Source organism: Rhinatrema bivittatum, chromosome 12, assembly GCF_901001135.1.
Source record: "Rhinatrema bivittatum chromosome 12, aRhiBiv1.1, whole genome shotgun sequence".
In the NCBI taxonomy this organism is placed as follows: Eukaryota; Metazoa; Chordata; class Amphibia; order Gymnophiona; family Rhinatrematidae; genus Rhinatrema; species Rhinatrema bivittatum.
The window spans coordinates 2446332-2470299 of NC_042626.1; the positions used below are offsets into that span (position 1 = coordinate 2446332).

General features: G+C 49.4%; 2 protein-coding genes across 6 annotated transcripts in view; both read left to right on the plus strand.

The window, feature by feature from the left end:
- The window catches only part of LOC115074471 (transcription initiation factor TFIID subunit 8), a 30431-nt gene extending 13136 nt beyond the window's left edge, over window positions 1-17295 (plus strand). For 4 of the 5 annotated variants that reach the window (XM_029573943.1, XM_029573940.1, XM_029573941.1 and 1 more), the window contains 7 exons: window positions 3793-3949; window positions 7821-7919; window positions 14012-14074; window positions 14162-14286; window positions 16255-16402; window positions 16496-16638; window positions 16994-17295. In XM_029573943.1, the coding sequence (XP_029429803.1) occupies window positions 3937-3949; window positions 7821-7919; window positions 14012-14074; window positions 14162-14286; window positions 16255-16402; window positions 16496-16638; window positions 16994-17137 (735 nt within the window). In that variant the 5' untranslated portion in view covers window positions 3793-3936 and the 3' untranslated portion in view covers window positions 17138-17295. Of the gene's footprint in view, window positions 1-2897; window positions 2919-3792; window positions 3950-7820; window positions 7920-14011; window positions 14075-14161; window positions 14287-16254; window positions 16403-16495; window positions 16639-16993 lie in introns of those variants that run through there. The other variant, XM_029573944.1, reaches the window with a different exon arrangement.
- LOC115074466 (acidic mammalian chitinase-like) overlaps window positions 1-23968 on the plus strand; it is a 44834-nt gene that overhangs the window by 1679 nt on the left and 19187 nt on the right. The window contains exons 2-3 of the mRNA XM_029573934.1: window positions 19705-19852; window positions 21318-21347. Of these exons, the coding sequence (XP_029429794.1) occupies window positions 19822-19852; window positions 21318-21347 (61 nt within the window). The 5' untranslated portion in view covers window positions 19705-19821. The remainder of the gene's footprint in view (window positions 1-19704; window positions 19853-21317; window positions 21348-23968) is intronic.

Below are 23968 nucleotides of genomic sequence, written 5' to 3' on the forward strand. Positions count from 1 at the left end.
TTCATACTCTGCCCTGAGCTGTCTAAAAATAGTGACATAAATAAATCTAATACGCTTATAAATAACACATTTTAGAAAGATGATTGGATTACAGCATGGATCCCATGCAGTAGGTTTGACAGATGAGATGAAAGGCAGGTGAGCACCTGGCTTCAGGATACCAGTGACATGCAAGGCCAACTGACATTGTGCTTTTCTTTCTCATTGGGTGAACAGGACCTGAAAGCTACCTCTGGTTCAGCTGTTCCCAACAGTGCTGGCTATAAGGACTTGTTCTTACATAATCATATTGTGGTTTCATTCCAGGCACACAAAAGTTATCTAAAAATAAGTGTTCTGGAGACTCTGCATGCCCTGCTATTTATTCATTCTCTGCTGTTCCCAAAATTCTAAGAGAATTCATCCTGTGCTATTAAATAGCATAACATCAGTACACCTGTATCAGAAAAGAAAACTAGTCCATAAAATTACGTTAAAACACAGTGAGGCCCATTTTCAAAGGGTTTAGGCTCCTGATTTGTGGAGTTAGGCTCTTAAATTGGCCCTTCTGAAAGTGCACTATGGCTGAGTGCATAAACGTAGGTTACTAAGTTCACTATTTATTTAATTTAATATTTTATGGACCACTAAATACAAAATGTGTTAAGAACATAAGAAATTGCCATGCTGGGTCAGACCAAGGGTCTATCAAGCCCAGCATCCTGTTTCCAACAGAGGCCAAAATCAGGCCACAAGAACCTGGCAATTACCCAAACACTAAGAAGATCCCATGCTACTGATGCAATTAATAGCAGTGGCTATTCCCTAAGTAAAATTGATTAATAGCCATTAATGGACTTCTCCTCCAAGAACTTATCCAAACCTTTTTTGAACCCAGCTACGCTAACTGCACTAACCACATCCTCTGGCAACAAATTCCAGAGCTTTATTGTGCGTTGAGTGAAAAAGAATTTTCTCCGATTAGTCTTAAATGTGCTACTTGCTAACTTCATAGAATGTCCCCTAGTCCTTCTATTATTCAAAAGTGAAAATAACCGAGTCACATCTACTCGTTCTAGACCTCTCATGATCTTAAAGACCTCTATCATATCCCCCTCAGCCGTCTCTTCTCCAAGCTGAACAGCCCTAACCTCTTCAGCCTTTCCTCATAGGGGAGCTGTTCCATCCCCTTTATCATTTTGGTTGCCATTCTCTGTACCTTCTCTATCGCAACTATATCTTTTTTGAGATGCGGCGACCAGAATTGTACACAGTATTCAAGGTGTGGTCTCACCATGGAGCGATACAGAGGCATTATGACATTTTCCGTTCTATTAACCATTCCCTTCCTAATAATTCCCAACATTCTATTTGCTTTTTTGACGGCTGCAGCACACTGAGCCGACGATTTTAAAGTATTATCCACTATGATGCCTATATCGTTTTCCTGGGTGGTAGCTGCTAATATGGAACCTAACATTGTGTAACTATAACATGGGTTATTTTTCCCTATGTGCAACACCTTGCACTTATCCACATTAAATTTCATCTGCCATTTGGATGCCCAATCTTCCAGTCTTGCAAGGTCCTCCTGTAATGTATCACAATCCGCTTGTGATTTAACTACTCTGAATAATTTTGTAACATCCGCAAATTTGATAACCTCACTCGTCGTATTGAACTAAGTGGAGCAGAAGAACACGTAAATATCTTACAATAAACTAAATAAAGCATTAGTTCAGTAAACAATTTCCTGAGCTTCTAAATGAAGAAGACTAAAAGTGGGTGAAGAGGAGCAGAGTTAGGAGCTCGGCTGTGCTTTTCAGAGCTAGAAGCCTAAATCTAGGCAGATGAACAGCACTGACTTTTAGGCTCTTAAATGTATGTGAATTTTTGGCTGAGAAAGGGGCCTAGATTAGGGATAAGCTTTTTTTGAATATTGGTTCCTAAATGTCAACATCAGAATTGTAAAGTGGATACGGCATGTAAGTTGCCTGAGTCGTGTGCTCCAGCTCTCAGCATCACTCTCACTGCAGCATGCGGGAGCCTCGAAGAGAGACCTTCTCCACTCTTCCCTCTCCTTCGCCCTTAAAGGACGGTTGGTGCCATTTTGGAAAATGGTGTTGACTGGCCCGGGGCATAGGGGGCACTTGATAGTCGACTTAGGTAAGGGAGGCTCCGGGGGGGGTGTATGTGTGTGCGGGAGAGGGTCCCTAGAGCACCAGGATGTCACTTCTATCAAAGGTGCGGCCACCAGACTACCAGGCATGATGTTATATAGAGGGGGGAAGGAACTGTATGTAACAAAAGGGGAGGGATCAGTTAACTACAACTCCTGAAACTTTGTTAAAATAGTGCAGCTTGCTTTTTTGAGGCAAGCCGTGTTATTTTATATGCATAGGATTACCTACTTTGCATTCATTTGTAAATCTTATGCATGCAAAGCAGCTAATTTCAATAGGGGTTAATTTTTTGGGAAAAATATGCTATGTTAGTATATCGCACGATAAATAGTGTTCATATACACGCTATATATCATGGCTTAGTAAATGTACCTCTACGTTTGAAAAATAGCCTCATAATCCAATCGAATGCAGGGTGGTGGGTTAGAGCTCTCCAGAAAAGCCTTTAAATCTAAGACTTCAGACAAAATTGAGGATAATTCAGGCTTCTCCCTAGATTTACAGGCAGATAAAAAGTCCTGGGAACAGTTTTAGAGCTTCAGGTTTAACCCTCACCTTTTCTAGAAAATATTTTATCAGCTTAGGAAAATTAATAAGTCTTAGATTTTTCTGCTTCACTGTATTTTCCAAGTTGTCCAATTTCTTGTGAAGAAAAATATCAACTTTAACCAAAAAAGCTTCATCCTGCTGAAGTCTATCACATTTTCTCTCCAAAGTTTCCTGCCTTTGATTTTCATCTGGACCAACACCTTGGCTGTAAGTAACTGTAGTTGGTCTGAAAGGGAGTAAAGATTTCCCGAGCCCGATACATAGGTACATTTATCATTGTGGCCACTGAATCAGCGGGGGAGGTGGCCATTGGCATCTGTACTAGGCTGGTGAGCCACACAGTCTTCTGAGGGAGCTTCATTCAGAGGGTCTGCAGTATGTTTCCCTTGTAGCTGGAGTTTGGCTCTATTTCAGTCCAAAACGCGCGTCCAACCCCCCGAACCTAATAGCGCCCACAACATGCAAATGTATGTTGATGGCCCTATTAGGTATTCGCGCGCCATTCAGAAAGTAAAATGAGCAGCCAAGCCGCACATTTTACTTTCAGAAATTAGTGCCTACCCAAAGGTAGGCGCTAATTTCTCCGGGCACCAGGAAAGTGCATAGAAAAGCAGTAAAAACTGCTTTTCTGTGCACCCTCCGACTTAATATCCTGGCGATATTAAGTCGGAAGTCCCGAAAGTTTAAAAAAGTGAAACCGGATGCTCAATTTTGCTGGCGTCCGGTTTCCTAGCCCGTGGCTGTCAGGGGGCTCGAGAACCGACGCCGGCAAAATTGAGCGTCGGCTGTCAAACCCGCTGACAGCCACCGCTCCTGTCCCTAGCGCCTCTTTTTACCGCTGGGCTTAATTTAAATAAATTAATTTACTGTATGGCGCACACAGGACACTGGCCTGTGCACGCGCGCCGGGAGCTCTCCCGCGATTTTTACTGTATCGGCCCATTTATTTGTTGTTGCCATCTGAGGGAAGCAGTGCGATACCAGTGTCCCCAGTCCTAAGTCAATGATCTTGAATAAGGAGGTTAGCAAGCGAGAATGGGGAAAAAATGACTTTCTAACCTGGGATTCTTCCATTCCACAGCGATCTGGGGGAAAACACTCATCCACTCCTACGGATAATTATTCCCTGGCGCGAAGGAGAACTCTGCAAGTGGTGGTCAGTTCTCTGTTGACAGAGGCAGGCTTTGAGAGTGCAGAAAAGGCTGCGGTCGAGACTCTGACTGAAATGTTACAAAGCTGTGAGTATTCCTTGTTAGGTGGGAGAGACGAGGGAGCTATGGGGAACAGGGCCCAGGGGAGAGACGCACACTTTCATGGTAAAGTCTAGTGTCAATGTGTGAAGCAGAGTTGCTGTCCCATGTTCATACGTTGCCAGGCAGTGGCAGATGATGTGCTGGAGCCTTGTGCATGGACTAAGAAGGCCCACACTGCTCTTTCAGTCTCTCTCTGCTAATGGGCTAATTTTGTGCAAACCATGACTGGAATGAACCTCAGTTGTAAGCCAGGGCATAATCTAACTCCCCCAGTTTCTTAATATTTGCATTGCAGAGCGCATAGGACATAATATATACAGGCAACAGCAAGTGCTCCTTTTAGGGCCTTTCTGGTGTAGAAATCATAGGGATAAGTCACTGTGAATTATGGCAGACGAAGGCCCATGCAGAGGGCTGCTATCCGTTCTTCTCTTCTGCTTGCTGTCAGCGTCCATGTAACATTCATTGCTCAGATCTTTCTTCCTGTCCTGCCTGAGTGAAGTTCTGCTGTCAGAGTCCATGTAACATTCATTGCTCAGATCTTTCCTCCTGTCCTGTCCTGCCTGAGTGAAGTTCTGCTGTCAGAGTCCATGTAACATTCATTGCTCAGATCTTTCCTCCTGTCCTGTCCTGCCCTGCCTGAAGCTCTGCTGTCAGAGTCCATGTAACATTCATTGCTCAGATCTTTCTTCCTGTCCTGCCTGAGTGAAGTTCTGCTGTCAGAGTCCATGTAACATTCATTGCTCAGATCTTTCCTCCTGTCCTGCCTGAGTGAAGCTCTGCTGTCAGAGTCCATGTAACATTCATTGCTCAGATCTTTCCTCCTGTCCTGCCTGAGTGAAGCTCTGCTGTCAGAGTCCATGTAATATTCATTGCTCAGATCTTTCCTCCTGTCCTGCCTGAGTGAAGTTCTGCTGTCAGAGTCCATGTAACATTCATTGCTCAGATCTTTCCTCCTGTCCTGCCTGAGTGAAGCTCTGCTGTCAGAGTCCATGTAATATTCATTGCTCAGATCTTTCCTCCTGTCCTGCCTGAGTGAAGTTCTGCTGTCAGAGCCCATGTAACATTCATTGCTCAGATCTTTCCTCCTGTCCTGCCTGAGTGAAGCTCTGCTGTCAGAGTCCATGTAACATTCATTGCTCAGATCTTTCCTCCTGTCCTGCCTGAGTGAAGCTCTGCTGTCAGAGTCCATGTAACATTCATTGCTCAGATCTTTCCTCCTGTCCTGTCCTGCCTGAGTGAAGCTCTGCTGTCAGAGTCCATGTAACGTTCATTGATCAGATCTTTCCTCCTGTCCTGTCCTGCTTGAGTGAATCTCTGCTGTCAGAGTCCATGTAACATTCATTGCTCAGATCTTTCCTCCTGTCCTGCGTGAGTGAAGTTCTGCTGTCAGAGTCCATGTAACATTCATTGCTCAGATCTTTCCTCCTGTCCTGCCTGAGTGAAGTTCTGCTGTCAGAGTCCATGTAACATTCATTGCTCAGATCTTTCCTCCTGTCCTGCCTGAGTGAAGCTCTGCTGTCAGAGTCCATGTAACGTTCATTGATCAGATCTTTCTTCCTGTCCTGCCTGAGTGAAGCTCTGCTGTCAGAGTCCATGTAACATTCATTGCTCAGATCTTTCCTCCTGTCCTGCCTGAGTGAAGCTCTGCTGTCAGAGTCCATGTAACATTCATTGCTCAGATCTTTCCTCCTGTCCTGCCTGAGTGAAGTTCTGCTGTCAGAGTCCATGTAACATTCATTGCTCAGATCTTTCCTCCTGTCCTGCCTGAGTGAAGCTCTGCTGTCAGAGTCCATGTAACGTTCATTGATCAGATCTTTCTTCCTGTCCTGCCTGAGTGAAGCTCTGCTGTCAGAGTCCATGTAACATTCATTGCTCAGATCTTTCCTCCTGTCCTGCCTGAGTGAAGCTCTGCTGTCAGAGTCCATGTAACATTCATTGCTCAGATCTTTCCTCCTGTCCTGCGTGAGTGAAGCTCTGCTGTCAGAGTCCATGTAACATTCATTGCTCAGATCTTTCCTCCTGTCCTGCCTGAGTGAAGCTCTGCTGTCAGAGTCCATGTAACATTCATTGCTCAGATCTTTCCTCCTGTCCTGCCTGAGTGAAGTTCTGCTGTCAGAGTCCATGTAACATTCATTGCTCAGATCTTTCCTCCTGTCCTGCCTGAGTGAAGCTCTGCTGTCAGAGTCCATGTAACATTCATTGCTCAGATCTTTCCTCCTGTCCTGCCTGAGTGAAGCTCTGCTGTCAGAGTCCATGTAACATTCATTGCTCAGATCTTTCCTCCTGTCCTGCCTGAGTGAAGCTCTGCTGTCAGAGTCCATGTAACATTCATTGCTCAGATCTTTCCTCCTGTCCTGCCTGAGTGAAGCTCTGCTGTCAGAGTCCATGTAACGTTCATTGATCAGATCTTTCCTCCTGTCCTGTCCTGCTTGAGTGAATCTCTGCTGTCAGAGTCCATGTAACATTCATTGCTCAGATCTTTCTTCCTGTCCTGTCCTGCCTGAGTGAAGCTCTGCTGTCAGAGCCCATGTAACATTCATTGCTCAGATCTTTCCTCCTGTCCTGTCCTGCCTGAGTGAAGTTCTGCTGTCAGAGTCCATGTAACATTCATTGCTCAGATCTTTCCTCCTGTCCTGCCTGAGTGAAGCTCTGCTGTCAGAGTCCATGTAACATTCATTGCTCAGATCTTTCTTCCTGTCCTGTCCTTCCTGAGTGAAGCTCTGCTGTCAGAGTCCATGTAACATTCATTGCTCAGATCTTTCCTCCTGTCCTGTCCTGCCTGAGTGAAGTTCTGCTGTCAGTCCATGTAACATTCATTGCTCAGATCTCTTCCTCCTGTCCTGTCCTGCCCTGCCTGAAGCTCTGCTGTCAGAGTCCATGTAACATTCATTGCTCAGGTCTTTCTTCCTGTCCTGCCCTGCCTGAGTGAAGCTCTGCTGCCAGAGTCCATGTAACATTCATTGCTCAGATCTCTTCCTCCTGTACTGTCCTGCCTGAGTGAAGCTCTGCTGTCAGAGTCCATGTAACATTCATTGCTCAGATCTTTCTTCCTGTCCTGTCCTGCCTGAGTGAAGCTCTGCTGTCAGAGTCCATGTAACATTCATTGCTCAGATCTTTCCTCCTGTCCTGTCCTGCCTGAGTGAAGTTCTGCTGTCAGTCCATGTAACATTCATTGCTCAGATCTCTTCCTCCTGTCCTGTCCTGCCCTGCCTGAAGCTCTGCTGTCAGAGTCCATGTAACATTCATTGCTCAGGTCTTTCTTCCTGTCCTGTCCTGCCTGAGTGAAGCTCTGCTGCCAGAGTCCACATAACATTCATTGCTCAGATCTCTTCCTCCTGTCCTGTCCTGCCTGAGTGAAGTTCTGCTGTCAGAGTCCATGTAACATTCATTGCTCAGATCTTTCTTCCTGTCCTGTCCTGCCTGAGTGAAGTTCTGCTGTCAGAGCCCATGTAACATTCATTGCTCAGATCTCTTCCTCCTGTCCTGTCCTGCCTGAGTGAAGTTCTGCTGTCAGAGTCCATGTAACATTCATTGCTCAGGTCTTTCTTCCTGTCCTGTCCTGCCTGAGTGAAGCTCTGCTGCCAGAGTCCACATAACATTCATTGCTCAGATCTCTTCCTCCTGTACTGTCCTGCCTGAGTGAAGCTCTGCTGTTAGAGTCCATGTAACATTCATTGCTCAGATCTTTCTTCCTGTCCTGTCCTGCCTGAGTGAAGTTCTGCTGTCAGAGCCCATGTAACATTCATTGCTCAGATCTCTTCCTCCTGTCCTGTTCTGCCTGGTTTTCTGGACACCAGGGAAGCCCTGAGTGTTCAGAAATGTTAATGGAGATTTGCTTCTGTTTCTTGGTCAGATTTGTCCGAAATTGGCCGGAGTGCCAAGTCTTACTGTGAACACACGGCCAGGACACAGCCAACGCTCTCAGATATTGTGGTGACCCTGGTGGAAATGGGTAAGCAGGGCCATTCCCTCTGGGGTTCTGAAGGGGCTGAAAGCCTCAGTTGTTCTTACTCTATAATAACAAGAATGAGATTGATAATCAAAGGGGTTTGTGCAGCCCAAATTTTAAATATCCTGCCCCGTGGAACAGGCAGGGTGGGTGTGTTTTGGGGGAGGGACCTTACATTTACCCAGCTAATGCTGAATATCAGAGCTGGCTAACTCTGCAGGTCTAAAGTTACTCTAAGTTAGTCTTCGTTCTGAAGAAGGATTGGTCCCTGAGAGTGGTCTGTGAAGGGACCAATCATTGGTCTTTTTAAGTAGTGAAGTGAATAAATTAGCAGTCAGAAGCTGTATTCAGCACACTGGCAAAGCTTGGGGGGTGCGGCTTTGGCCAGCACCTTTTTTAAGGTAGAGGATGGAGGAGGGATTGGCACCCACTTAGCTTGCTAGGGATTTTTCTCCCCAATATTCAAAAGCCCAGTGAGATACAAAGTTATCCGAGTATATTCAATTCCAGTATATACCCAGATCAGTCCAGACTCCTGGGTTTCTGCATCCCTGCCAGCAGATGGAGACAGAGAAAGTCTCACTGAAACTACATAACCCAGTGTGCACCTGCAGTCCCTCAGTATTTCTCTGTCTCCAGCAGTTCCCTTTACGTACCCGGATCAGTCCAGACTCCTGGGTTTCTGCATCCCTGCCAGCAGATGGAGACAGAGAGTCTCACTGACACTGTACATAACCCAGTGTGCACCTGCGGTCCCTCCGTATTTCTCTGTCTCCAGCAGTTCCCTGTATGTACCCAGATCAGTCCAGACTCCTGGGTTTATGCATCCCTTCCAGCACATGGAGACAGAGTGAGTCTCACTGACACTGTACATAACCCAGTGAGCCACCTGCAGTCCCTCAGTATTTCTCTGTCTCCAGCAGTTCCCTGTATGTACCCAGATCAGTCCAGACTCCTGGGTTTATGCATCTCTGCCAACAGATGGAGACAGAGGGAGTCTCACTGACACTGTACATAACCCAGTGAGCCACCTGCAGTCCCTCAGTATTTCTCTGTCTCCAGCAGTTCCCTGTATGTACCCAGATCAGTCCAGACTCCTGGGTTTATGCCTCCCTGCCAGCAGATGGAGACAGAGGGAGTCTCACTGACACTGTACATAACCCAGTGAGCCACCTGCAGTCCCTCAGTATTTCTCTGTCTCCAGCAGTTCCCTGTATGTACCCAGATCAGTCCAGACTCCTGGGTTTTGCCTCCCTTCCAGCAGATGGAGACAGAGAGAGTCTCACTGACACTGTACATAACCCAGTGTGCCACCTGCAGTCCCTCAGTATTTCTCTGTCTCCAGCAGTTCCCTGTATGTACCCAGATCAGTCCAGACTCCTGGGTTTTGCCTCCCTTCCAGCAGATGGAGACAGAGAGAGTCTCACTGACACTGTACATAACCAAGTGAGCCACCTGCAGTCCCTCAGTATTTCTCTGTCTCCAGCAGTTCCCTGTATGTACCCAGATCAGTCCAGACTCCTGGGTTTATGCATCCCTTCCAGCAGATGGAGACAGAGAGTCTCACTGACACTGTACATAACCCAGTGAGCCACCTGCAGTCCCTCAGTATTTCTCTGTCTCCAGCAGTTCCCTGTATGTACCCAGATCAGTCCAGACTCCTGGGTTTTGCCTCCCTTCCAGCAGATGGAGACAGAGAGAGTCTCACTGACACTGTACATAACCCAGTGTGCCACCTGCAGTCCCTCAGTATTTCTCTGTCTCCAGCAGTTCCCTGTATGTACCCAGATCAGTCCAGACTCCTGGGTTTTGCCTCCCTTCCAGCAGATGGAGACAGAGAGTCTCACTGACACTGTACATAACCCAGTGAGCCACCTGCAGTCCCTCAGTATTTCTCTGTCTCCAGCAGTTCCCTGTATGTACCCAGATCAGTCCAGACTCCTGGGTTTTGCCTCCCCGCCAGCAGATGGAGACAGAGAGAGTCTCACTGACACTGTACATAACCCAGTGTGCCACCTGCAGTCCCTCAGTATTTCTCTGTCTCCAGCAGTTCCCTGTATTTACCCAGATCCGTCCAGACTCCTGGGTTTTGCCTCCCTGCCAGCAGATGTCACGTCCCCCTGTGGTCCTCTCATAAAGCTAGTAGCAGTTCGAGGAACAGTGGACCATCTGAAGTTCCGCTAGAGGAGCAGAGAACAGGGAGGTATTTCATCTATTTTGTGGTGCCAAAGAAAGAAGGATCATTTCAACCCATTCTGGATTTAAAGAAGTTAAACGCGGCCCTCAGAGTTCTGTGTTTTCACATGGAAATGCTAACGTCAGTCATCGCTGTGCTGTGCAAGGAATTAGGCTTCTGTCAGATCTAGAGATGCCAATCGTCACTTAACCATTCAGCAAGAGCACCAAAGGTTTCTAAGGTTCAGGTTACTTGGGAAACATCTTCAGTTCTGGGCCCTGCCCTTTGGTCTGGAAATGACGCCACGTACCTTCACCAAGGTGATGGTGGTTGGTAGTGGTGACCTTAAGTAGGGAAAGGGTCTGGTGCATCCGTACCCAGATGACTGGCTCAGTCGGTGTAGAAAGTGCTGAAGTGCCTACAGTCAATTACCCCAAGAGAAATCTTGTTCCCTCTCAGTCCCTGGAGTATTTGGGGGCGAGGGTTCCTCACGGAGGACAGGATTGTGAAGCTGCAGGGGCAGGTCAGTCACCTGTTGCCCAGGGCATGGGACTGTTTATGGGTCCTGGGTTTCATGGCTTCGACCCTGGAATTAGGTTCTTGGGCATTCGCAGATATGCAGCCTCTTCAGAGAGCTTTTCTCTCTCGGTGGAACCCGTTGTCAGGAGAGTTTCATCTCCCTGTGCTGCTCAAGGGGGAAGGAAGGGACAGTCTTCCCTGGATCGAGGTCTGGAGTTAGAGGTCCCAGACTGGGTGGTGGTCATGGGCTGGGGTGCTGTGTGTCAGGGTCAAGCAGCTCAGGGCCAGTGGTCGAAGAAAGAGGCTTCTTGATTTCTCAATTGATTAGAGTCAGGGGCGGTGCGCTTCGCTTTACTTTCTACTACAGTTGCGTGATCGTCAGGAGCGGGTTCTGTCGGCATTACAATAGTTTATATCAACCGATAGGGTGGCACCAGGAGCTGCAGGAGGTGATCCTGTGCGCAGAGCACCACTCGGAGAGGAGAGCAGCGTCACACATTGCCACGGTGAGACCTCCTGAGTCAGAAGGAGTTGGACCCTGGAGAGTGGGAGCTGTCAGAGGTGGTGATGTCTCTCAATCACAAGAAGTGGGGCTTGCCTCACATGGATCTGAGGATGACCAGAAAGAACGCAAAGGCCTGCGGTTCTTCAGCCGAAGAAGGGAGCACGGGCGCTGACGCTCTGGCTCTTCCATGTCCTCGCATTGTGTCGTGTTGTATGTCTTTCCCCCGTGGCTTCTGGTGAGAAAGCTGATAGTGGATAGAGATGCACCCGAGAGATGTTATTCGGGTGCCTGCGCGGCGGCCGCGCCATCCTTGGTTTGCGGATCTCGTCAACAGGGCCATAGACGGGCCCCGGAGCTTCAGCCATCTGGAAAATCTTCTCCACCAGGGCCCCATATTTTCGGATCAGGCAGTTCACTTCTTTCTCGTAGCCTGGCTTTTGAGATGAAACAACTAAAGCAGAGAAGTTATCCCGACTCTCTTATCACCACCTTGCTGCAGGCCAGGAGGATTCCACATCTTTTGTCTTATTGCGAGTCTGGAAGGTTTTCAAGACCTGGTGTCTCAATAGGGATGTGCAGGTGCTGCAAACTACAGTGTCGCGTATTTTGACTTTTCTTAAGGAAGGGCTGGTCAAAGGTCTGGCCTATAATTCTCTGAGGGTCCAGATAGCAGCTCTGGGCTGTTTTCGTGGCAAGGTGCGGGGTTGTTCCCTGTCTGCACATCTGGATGTTATAGGTTTTCTTCACGGAGCAAAGAATTTGTGGCTGCCAGCGTGGAAGGCATGTCCCGTCTTGGAATCTCAATCTGGTGCTTACAGCTTTACATGCGGCTCCGTTTGAGCCTCTAAGGAGAGCAACGCTGAAGGATTTGACACTTAAAGGTGGTTTTTCTGGTAGACATTTGTTTGGCAAGGAGAATGTTGGAGCGTCAGGCTTCGTCCTGCCAGGATCCCTTTCTGCAGATTTCAGAGACAGGAGTATCTTTGCACACAGTGCCCTCTTTCCTGCCGAAGGTGATGTCAGGGATCCATGTTAATCAGACAGTGGAGTTTCCAGCTTTTCTGGACTTAGATGCCTCTGCTTCTCTTGCTAAGGAGCAGAGGCTTTTGGGTGTCCGGTGGGTGTTAAGATATCTGAAAGTCACTAATGATTTTTGTACATTGGATCAGCTTTTCATCCTCTGGAATGGTCTGAGGAAGGGACGTCAAGCTTCCAAAGCTACCTTTGTGCATTGGCTCAATCAGTTCGGCCTATCTCTCTGGGTCGTCTGGTTCTGGAAGGTTTGAGTGCTCATTCGACACGCTCACAGGCAGCTTTTCGGGCTGAGGTGCAGCAGGTATCGCCGCAGGAGATTTGCAGAGCAGCAGCTTGAAAGTCGCTGCCATTTTCCCAGACACTATCGTTTGGATGTCAGGACTCCGGCTGCAGGGTGTTTTGGTGAGTGTTCTGTGAGCGAGACTCTCCAGCTCCCACCCTGAGTACGGAGCTCTGGTACATCCCAGGAGTCTGGCCTGATCTGGGTATGTATGGGAAAGGAAAATTGGTTCTTACCTGCTAATTTTCTTTCATGTAGTACCACGGATCAGTCCAGAGACCTGCCCAGTGGAAAGAAGGTGGGAGAGTCGTCCACTCGTTCTGTTGGTCCTGTATGTCATGCAGAGTTTTAGCCGTTCACTAAGCTGTTTCGTCCTACTTACATATGTCTGGAACAGAGTTATGTTTCCAATAGGTTACGGCATCACCATCCTCCTGTTCGTTGGGCTGTTAAGTTTGGTATACATTTTTTTTTCTCTTGGCTTGGGTACAGGTCAATACTGAGGGACTGCAGGTGGCTCACTGGGTTATGTGCAGCATCAGTGAGACTCTCTCTGTCTCCATCTGCTGGAAGGGAGGCAAAACGCAGGAGTCTGGACTGATCTGGGTACATACAGGGAACTGCTGGAGACAGAGAAATACTGAGGGAGTGCAGGAGGCTCACTGGCTTATGTACAGTGTCAGTGAGACTCTCTCTGTCTCCATCTGCTGGCAGGGAGGCAAAACCCAGGAGTCTGGACTGAGCTGGGTACATACAGGGAACTGCTGGAGACTGAGAAATACTGAGGGACTGCAGGTGGCTCACTGGGTTATGTACAGTGTCAGTGAGACTTTCTCTGTCTCCATCTGCTGGCAGGGAGGCAAAACCCAGGAGTCTGGACTGAGCTGGGTACATACAGGGAACTGCTGGAGACTGAGAAATACTGAGGGACTGCAGGTGGCTCACTGGGTTATGTACAGTGTCAGAGAAATACTGAGGGAGTGCAGGGGACTCACTGGGTTATGTACAGTGTCAGAGAGTCTCTCTCTGTCTCCATCTGCTGGCAGGGAGGCAAAACCCAGGAGTCTGGACTGATGCGGGTACATACAGGGAATGAAAATTGGCAGGTAAGAACCAGTTTTCCTTTAAGTCCCACGAGTTAGGAAATTAACTTCAGTGTCGCCACATTACGGAATATTAATCTCAGTGTTTTACATTTTTATATGTAATATACCATCATTTTTATTCATATTGTTGTATTCTGCCTAGAGTCCTTTCAAATTAGCAACTTATAAAAATAAAATAGTATTACTATTATTTGATTGTCTGCTACCTGATATAGTATTTTTATAGCAGTTTACAATAAAATGCAGGTTATATTTAATATAATTATAATGCAAATAAAATACAATACATTGAATAAAAAATAAACAATCCTCAGAAATATAAAAAATAGTTAAACTCTATAATCTACAGCCCATTCAGGCCCTCTTCTTGCCGCCCTACATCCAGGCAGGATTTGCATGTGCAACGGCCACCTCCGGCCACCTCACCTGGTTCCAGAGGGACGTGACTTTCTGCTGCCTTACTCTCTTTTTCAGGATTCAACGTGGAGACCCTTCCTTCCTACGCCAAACGTTCCCAGCGAATGGTCATCACTGCACGTACGCTGAGTGTGGGAGGGCGGGGGGAGCACCGGGCTGGGGGCTGGCTAGCGAGTTATCGCCCTAAGATTTCTTTTCCTTTTTCAGCACCTGTGACAAATCAGCCAATGACCCCTAAAGCCCTGACTGCTGGACAGAGCAAGCTGCACCCCTCACACATCCCTGGCCACTTCCCAGAGTTCCCCGATCCACACACCTATATCAGAACGCCGGTGAGTGGGGAATCCCTGTGAAGCAAGCATCACATTCACTTCATTCACTACCATGTTAGTCTCATAACTGATACTGCAACATGCACCGAGAAATCAACATGTGTCTGTGTCCATGTGCATGGGAGCAGGGGGTGAGGCTTCTCTCTCTGTCCGTGTGCGTGGGAGCAGGGGATGGGGCTTCTCTCTCTGTCCGTGTGCATGGGAGCAGGGGGTGGGGCTTCTCTCTCTGTCCGTGTGCTTGGGAGCAGGGGGTGGGGCTTCTCTCTCTGTCCGTGTGCTTGGGAGCAGGGGGTGGGGCTTCTCTCTCCGTCCGTGTGCTTGGGAGCAGGGGGTGGGGCTTCTCGCTCTGTCCGTGTGCATGGGAGCAGGGGGTGGGGCTTCTCTCTCTGTCCGTGTGCTTGGGAGCAGGGGGTGGGGCTTCTCTCTCTGTCCATGTGCTTGGGAGCAGGGGGTGGGGCTTCTCTCTCTGTCCGTGTGCGTGGGAGCAGGTGGTGGGGCTTCTCTCTCTGTCCGTGTGCGTGGGAGCAGGTGGTGGGGCTTCTCTCTCTGTCCATGTGCTTGGGAGCAGGGGGTGGGGCTTCTCTCTCTGTCCGTGTGCGTGGGAGCAGGAGATGGGGCTTCTCTCTCTGTCCGTGTGCGTGGGAGCAGGAGATGGGGCTTCTCTCTCTGTCCGTGTGCGTGGGAGCAGGAGATGGGGCTTTTCTCTCTGTCCGTGTGCGTGGGAGCAGGAGGTGGGGCTTCTCTCTCTGTCCGTGTGCGTGGGAGCAGGAGGTGGGGCTTCTCTCTCTGTCCGTGTGCGTGGGAGCAGGGGGTGGGGCTTCTCTCTCTGTCCGTGTGCGTGGGAGCAGGGGGTGGGGCTTCTCTCTCTGTGTGCGTGGGAGCAGGGGGTGGGGCTTCTCTCTGTCCGTGTGCATGGGAGCAGGGGGTGGGGCTTCTCTCTCTCTCTGTATGCGTGGGAGCAGGTGGTGGGGCTTCTCTCTCTGTCCGTGTGCGTGGGAGCAGGGGGTGGGGCTTCTCTCTCTGTCCGTGTGCGTGGGAGCAGGGGGTGGGGCTTCTCTCTCTGTCCGTGTGCGTGGGAGCAGGGGGTGGGGCTTCTCTCTCTGTCCGTGTGCGTGGGAGCAGGGGGTGGGGCTTCTCTCTCTGTCCGTGTGCGTGGGAGCAGGAGGTGGGGCTTCTCTCTCTGTCCGTGTGCGTGGGAGCAGGGGGTGGGGCTTCTCTCTCTGTCCGTGTGCGTGGGAGCAGGGGGTGGGGCTTCTCTCTCTGTCCGTGTGCTTGGGAGCAGGGGGTGGGGCTTCTCTATCCGTGTGCGTGGGAGCAGGGGGTGGGGCTTCTCTCTCTCTGTGTGCGTGGGAGCAGGGGGTGGGGCTTCTCTCTCTGTGTGCGTGGGAGCAGGGGGTGGGGCTTCTCTCTCTCTGTGTGTGCGTGGGAGCAGGGGGTGGGGCTTCTCTCTCTCTCTGTGTGCTTGGGAGCAGGGGGTGGGGCTTCTCTCTCTGTGTGCGTGGGAGCAGGGGGTGGGGCTTCTCTCTCTATCCGTGTGCGTGGGAGCAGGGGGTGGGGCTTCTCTCTGTGTGCGTGGGAGCAGGGGGTGGGGCTTCTCTCTCTGTGTGCGTGGGAGCAGGAGGTGGGGCTTCTCTCTCTGTGTGTGTGGGAGCAGGGGGTGGGGCTTCTCTCTCTCTCTCTGTGCGTGGGAGCAGGGGGTGGGGCTTCTCTCTCTGTCCGTGTGCGTGGCAGCAGGAGATGGGGCTTCTCTGTGTCAGTATTTTACTGGCATGTGCTGCAGGTGCTCGTCTGTCACCTGTGAATCTGAATGTCTTTTGCACTTTGGCACAACGCAGCGGTGCGCCGGGTCGCAGACACTTACTGAGATTGAGGGTTACTCTTGGATAGTGCTTGCTCCTTTGAGTCTCTTTGGAGCGTCCCTGGAAAGGGATTGAAGTGTGACCCGAGTGTTTCCTTCCCATCCCTTAGACATACCGAGAGCCTGTCTCTGATTACCAGATCTTACGGGAAAAAGTGGCCTCTCAGAGACGGGATGTGGAGCGAGCCCTCACCCGTTTCATGGCGAAGACTGGCGAAACTCAGACGCTGTTCAAGGATGATATCAGCACATTTCCATGTAAGACAGGCCTGGAATAACCCTGCCGGCCGCTTGCATTGTGCAGTCTCATTACTACCAAAATACCTTTTCCTTTCTTTATCCCCCCTGCAGTGATCGCTGCTCGGCCGTTCTCCATCCCATACCTGAATGCACTGCTGCCCTCGGAGCTGGAGATGCAACAGATGGAGGAAACGGACTCCTCGGAGCAGGATGAGCAGACGGACACAGAGACACTGTCCCTGCACCTGCACACGGTATGGACTCGGAGCCCATGGCCTTCTCCCCAGAGCCCCCTCTTAGCACGCTTGCTCCTTATCTGGAGATGATTTAGGATGAGCAGACAGACACAGAGACACTGTCCCTGCACCTGCACCCGGGATGGCCTTCTCCCCAGAGCCCCCTCTTAGCACGCTTGCTCCTTATCTGGAGATGATTTAGGATGAGCAGACAGACACAGAGACACTGTCCCTGCACCTGCACCCGGGATGGCCTTCTCCCCAGAGCCCCCTCTTACCACGCTTGCTCCTTATGCGGAGATGATTGAGGTCTTTATTTGTGCAGCACTCCTCTCCCTTCCTGCCTGAGGTGCCCTTGTGTTTTGTGCCACAGGATGATTCTGGAGCAGAGAAGGAAAATGTCTCCGTCCTGCAGCAGAACGCTGCCCTGCAAGGAAACCGAAACGGAGAAGAGAATCTGATAGACAACCCGTACCTGCGCCCTGTCAAGAAACCCAAGCCCCGCAGGAAGAAGTGACTGGTCCTTCAGGACTCGCGCCTCTCTCCACCTACGTTGCTGAGCATTCATGTGGCTTTTACTTTTCCTCTGTATATATGGATCGCATCTTTTATACAAACACAGGAAACTGAAATTGCAATGGCATTTTTGAGTTCATAATAAAAACTCTGCCTTGAGCAAAGCTTGTGCGGTATTGAGTGGGCTGGGAAGCGGCCCGGTCCAGGGCAGACATGCACCTTTCTCTGAATACACAGCACCTTCCCCGAAATGCCTTCCAATCTTATCCAAAGGCAGCAATCATCTGATGGCAACTTTCCAGGAGCAGCTGATGGAGGGGTGTGCGGGGGAGGTGCTAGGTGAAGGTGAAACGGTCGGCCTTGACTTGTTTTGTACGGCTTCTCTTTAAGCTCTCCTTCTCTTTCCAGGGCGGGGGGTCACCCAGCAGTTTTCAGACAGGACCAGGACTAAGATCTGGCTCCAGAGCTCTTCATTTGCAGCTCCCTGGGGATTTTCACTTTACCCAGACGATGCCATGATGTCCTGGGCCAGTGGCCATGGACCCTAACTGTTGCTGTTGTATGGTGGCTAGAAGTGACGCCCTCCCCTTGCACCCTGTAAAGGGCTGTGAGCGCTACTCCTGCAGCATTCCTAGTCCAGCTGAGCCAGGGAGCGGAAGACATTTTATATTGGAAATAAGCACACATTTCTGCAGGGGCGCGAGACACAGCATCGGGTGCAGCGCTATCCACCCACCCAAAACCCTTCTGCCATAGGCTATGCAGAAGTGAACCCGAAAGGTGAAGAACCGATACCAGCACTATCTTGAACATAAGCGGGGGCACTGCTTCAGATATATGGCCGCCCGATACTGTTCCAGTGTTTCGCCATCATAAAAACAGACATCTCCTGTTCTTGTCAGTGCCTCTTTGCAAGTCTTAGCATTAATACAGGTTGAATCACTAATAAGTAATTTTACTTGCAAAACGAAAATTCAAAATATCGAGATATATATATGACCTATGATTATAGTTTGGACACAGTCTAAGTCAGTCTGAGAACACTCCAGCAATGAGTGTGCTTGGCATCTCTCTCTATATATATGATGGTCATACGATATTAGACATTTTGAGCAGTGCACCATGCATACATATACAGTATAAGCGAGCCTCAACGTTGTACTGGGTGAATCACTAAAGGAAAGAAATACGACTAAAGGAAAGAAATACGACGAGTGAGATAATCAAATTTGCAGATGACACAAAATTGTTCAGAGTAGTTAAATCACAAGCAGATTGTGATAAATTGCAGGAAGACCTTGTGAGACTGGAAAATTGGGCATCCAAATGGCAGATGAAATTTAATGTGGATAAGTGCAAGGTGATGCATATAGGGAAAAATAACCCATGCTATAATTACACAATGTTGGGTTCCATATTAGGTGCTTCAACCCCAGAAAAAGATCTAGGCGTCATAGTGGATAACACATTGAAATCGTCGGCTCAGTGTGCTGCGGCAGTCAAAAAAGCAAACAGAATGTTGGGAATTATTAGGAAGGGAATGGTGAATAAAACGGAAAATGTCATAATGCCTCTGTATCGCTCCATGGTGAGACCCCACCTTGAATACTGTGTACAATTCTGGTCGCCGCATCTCAAAAAAGATATAATTGCGATGGAGAAGGTACAGAGAAGGGCAACCAAAATGATAAGGGGATGGAACAGCTCCCCTATGAGGAAAGACTAAAGAGGTTAGGGCTGTTCAGCTTGGAGAAGAGACGGCTGAGGGGGGATATGATAGAGGTGTTTAAAATCATGAGAGGTCTAGAACGGGTAGATGTGAATCGGTTATTTACTCTTTCGGATAATAGAAAGACTAGGGGGCACTCCATGAAGTTAGCATGGGGCACATTTAAAACTAATCGGAGAAAGTTCTTTTTTACTCAATGCACAATTAAACTCTGGAATTTGTTGCCAGAGGATGTGGTTAGTGCAGTTAGTATAGCTGTGTTTAAAAAAGGATTGGATAAGTTCTTGGAGGAGAAGTCCATTACCTGCTATTAAGTTCACTTAGAGAATAGCCAGTGCCATTAGCAATGGTAACATGGAATAGGCTTAGTTTTTGGGTAATTGCCAGGTTCTTGTGGCCTGGATTGGCCACTGTTGGAAACAGGATGCTGGGCTTGATGGACCCTGGGTCTGACCCAGTATGGCAGGTCCTTATGTTCTTAAGTGAACCATGTTATGTCCCAATGCAGACTTTTCTGGCTTCCTTCAGGAATTGTCTCCCTCCAGTGTGTGCTCAATATTTCTGGATTTCACTAATTACTCTGCCTATGGTCTGTTGGGTTACAGCTGAGCGCACAATAACCCAAAACTCAGCACCACATTAACAAAGAAATGATTTTACAAGGAAGATGGGATCCATTCACTGGATATGCCCAGTCTCCTCTCAATGCATTAACCATTTTTGTAAGCCTGACAGGTCTGATATTCTGTTTTTCTCTATTACAATGTAAAGCTGTCAGTCTCATGAAAAATTACTCCCATTCCTTATTTTTTTTTTAAATGTCTGTTTTTCTTGTGTAGTTTGTTTTTCTGTTCTGGCAGGTTTCCTCCCTGCACAGGTGTGAGGTTTCCACACTGATAAGGGTCTTGCCCCTGTATAAAAGGGGTGCAGGGCTGAGCTGAGCCTGAGGAAGGACCATGGGGAGGACGACGCTGCTGCTGTGTGTGGGTGAGTAACTTGGGATCCTCCGTGCAGGCTTCACAGCACCGCAGTCTCTCACGCCTCAGTGCAGGCTTCACAGCACCGCAGTCTCTCACACCTCCGTGCAGGCTTCACAGCACCGCAGTCTCACACCTCCATGCAGGCTTCACAGCACCGCAGTCTCTCACGCCTCAGTGTAGGCTTCACAGCACCGCAGTCTCTCACACCTCCGTGCAGGCTTCACAGCACCGCAGTCTCTCACGCCTCAGTGTAGGCTTCACAGCACCGCAGTCTCTCACACCTCCGTGCAGGCTTCACAGCACCGCAGTCTCTCACGCCTCAGTGTAGGCTTCACAGCACCGCAGTCTCTCACACCTCCGTGCAGGCTTCACAGCACCGCAGTCTCTCACCTCAGTGCAGGCTTCACAGCACCGCAGTCTCTCACACCTCAGTGCAGGCTTCACAGCACCGCAGTCTCACACACCTCCGTGCAGGCTTCACAGCACCGCAGTCTCTCACCTCCGTGCAGGCTTCACAGCACCGCAGTCTCTCACACCTCAGTGCAGGCTTCACAGCACCGCAGTCTCGCCTCAATTCAGGCTTCACAGCACCACAGTCTCTCACGCCTCAGTGCAGGCTTCACAGCACCACAGTCTCTCACGCCTCAGTGTAGGCTTCACAGCACCACGGTCTCTCACACCTCAGTGCAGGCTTCACAGCACCGCAGTCTCACACCTCAGTGCAGGCTTCACAGCACCGCAGTCTCTCACACCTCAGTGCAGGCTTCACAGCACCACAGTCTCTCACGCCTCAGTGCAGGCTTCACAGCACCGCAGTCTCTCACACCTCCGTGCAGGCTTCACAGCACCACAGTCTCTCATGCCTCAGTGCAGGCTTCACAGCACCGCAGTCTCTCACACCTTCCTCAGTGCAGGCTTCACAGCACCGCGGTCTCTCACACCTTCCTCAGTGCAGGCTTCTCAGCACCGCGGTCTCTCACGCCTCAGTGCAGGCTACGCAGCACCACTGTCTCTCACGCCTCAGTGCAGGCTTCGCAGCACCGTGGTCTCTCACACCTTCCTCAGTGCAGGCTTCGCAGCACGGCGGTCTCTCACGCCTCAGTGCAGGCTTCGCAGCACCGTGGTCTCTCACACCTTCCTCAGTGCAGGCTTCTCAGCACCGCGGTCTCTCACGCCTCAGTGCAGGCTACGCAGCACCACGGTCTCTCACGCCTCAGTGCAGGCTTCGCAGCACCGTGGTCTCTCACACCTTCCTCAGTGCAGGCTTCGCAGCACGGCGGTCTCTCACGCCTCAGTGCAGGCTTCACAGCACCGCGGTCTCTCACACCTTCCTCAGTGCAGGCTTCGCAGCACGGCGGTCTCTCACGCCTCAGTGCAGGCTTCGCAGCACCGCAGTCTCTCACACCTTCCTCAGCGCATGGGAACATCTGCAGCTGAGGCTTTACTGCTAAGGGGTCTCCTTTCTGTTGCAGGTTTGGCCTTTTTGCTGCAGTTGCAGCTGGGTAAGAAATCCCTTTATTAACCTAACATCCTGACGTTTGTGTGTGTCAGAGTCCTGGACTGCTTAGTGAGTCTGTGTGTGTTTGTCTCTGTGTGCAGTTGATGTGTTGAGTGCATGTGGGAATATCTGCACACATAGGAATGACTTGATATTCTTGGGTGTGTATAGGAATGTCTTTGTGTCTGTGAGAATATATCTTGGGGGTAATATGTCTAGATGGGATAGTTTTAGTTTCATTTCGTTTAGCTATTACTCCTATGCATGACAGGAGTGATCCTCACTCATAAACCAGGCTACTGGTTTTACTCAACGCATAATTAAGCTCTGGAATTCATTGCCAAAGGATGTGGTGAAAGTAGTTAGCATAGCTGGGTTTAAAAATGGTTTGGACAAGTTCCTGAGGAAAAGTCCATAAAGCATTATTAAGCTGGAGTTGGGGAAATCCCCTGCTGCTTATCTCTGGGATAAGCAGCATGGGATCTATTGACCTTTTGAGATCCTGCCAGGTTCCTGCTGTTGGAAACAGGATACTGGGCTTGATGGACCCTCGGTCTAGCCCCCTTATGTCAGCTCTTATCTTCTCATGTATGCTGTGTCTCTGAAATTTACTTCTGGAATTATTAGGATTTAATTTCCCAGTTTTCCCAGTTGATGCCAGGACAGTGACACCCAGCACAATTGGCATTATTTCTGGATCTCTGCCACATTTCCTTGGTCTCTGATTGCAGTTCTTGATACTTAACATAAGAAATGCAATGCTGGGTCAGACCACTGGTCCATCGAGCCCGGCATCTTCTCTCCCACAGTGGCCAGCACTTCCCAATAGGAAAGTCATTTTCATGTTACTCCCCCTGACAAGGAAGAGTGGAGAAACCAAAGTCTGTCTGGCTAGGAATTATTCCTGGACCTCTCCTCTCCTCCAGAAACCCGGGCAAACCTTAGCTTGATTGTGCATTGCGTGGAAATCTCCTTCCTGTCAGTTTCATGGAGTGGCCTAGTGCTATTTGGCATGTAAATACTTTCCTAAACCTCTATCACGTCCCCTCTCCAGGCTGCAGAGGCTCTAATCTCCATCCCCTTTATCGTTTCTGCTCCCTTCCCTGTACCTTTTCTAGTTCTGCTATCTCGCTTTTCAGGTCTGGCCACCAGGCTTGCACACATTATTCCCAGGTATGGCTGGATCATGGGCGTTCTGATAGTCTCAGTTTTATTCTCTCTTCCTTTCCAAAGAATTCCTAACATTGGCTTTGCTTTTTCGACCGCCGCCCACTGAGCTGAAGATTTCAAGGTATTGTGCACAAGGACTCCAAGGACCTTTTCCAGGGTGGAGACTCCTAACATGGAGCATCGTGTACCTGCAATTGGGATTATTCTCCTTCCATGCATCCCCTTGCCCAGTTCTCTAATTTGATCACCTCGCTCATTGCTGCTTTTCTAGATCATTTATGAATAAGTGAAACAAACTGATCCCAGTAGAGATCTCTGGGGCACTTCAGTATTCACGCTTCCCTGAGAAGGATGACTCTGTTTCCCATCTTTCAACCACTTTCCAAAGCACATACTGGGAAGTTTATATTTCCACTCACCCTGAGATTATGGAGAATTGGAGCGAGGGGAGACGTCTTTCTCTCACACACTCACAAGCTCATTCTCAGCCACACACTGACTCTTCTCATTCTTCCACACAATGTCCACCCACACACTAACACACATGCATGCGACACACACTCTTCTCCATCACTCCCATGCTCATTCAGTCTCCTTTCTCTCTCTCACACACTGTCTCTCTCATTCTTCCACACAATGTCCACCCACACACACTCTTCTCCGTCACTCCCATGCTCATTCAGTCTCCTTTCTCTCTCTCACACACTGTCTCTCTCATTCTTCCACACAATGTCCACCCACACACTAACACACATGCATGCGACACACACTCTTCTCCGTCACTCCCATGCTCATTCAGTCTCCTTTCTCTCTCTCACACACTCTGTCTCTCTCATTCTTCCACACAATGTCCACACACACACACTCTTCTCCGTCACTCCCATGCTCATTCAGTCTCCTTTCTCTCTCTCACACAGTCTCTCTCATTCTTCCACACAATGTCCACCCACACACTAACACACATGCATGCGACACACACTCTTCTCCGTCACTCCCATGCTCATTCAGTCTCCTTTCTCTCTCTCTCTCACACACTCTGTCTCTCTCATTCTTCCACACAATGTCCACCCACACACACTCTTCTCCGTCACTCCCATGCTCATTCAGTCTCCTTTCTCTCTCTCACACACTGTCTCTCTCATTCTTCCACACAATGTCCACCCACACACTAACACACATGCATGCGACACACACTCTTCTCCGTCACTCCCATGCTCATTCAGTCTCCTTTCTCTCTCTCTCTCACACACTCTGTTTCTCTCATTCTTCCACACAATGTCCACCCACACACACTCTTCTCCGTCACTCCCATGCTCATTCAGTCTCCTTTCTCTCTCTCACACACTCTGTCTCTCTCATTCTTCCACACAATGTCCACCCACACACACTCTTCTCCGTCACTCCCATGCTTATTCAGTCTCCTTTCTCTCTCTCACACACTGTCTCTCTCATTCT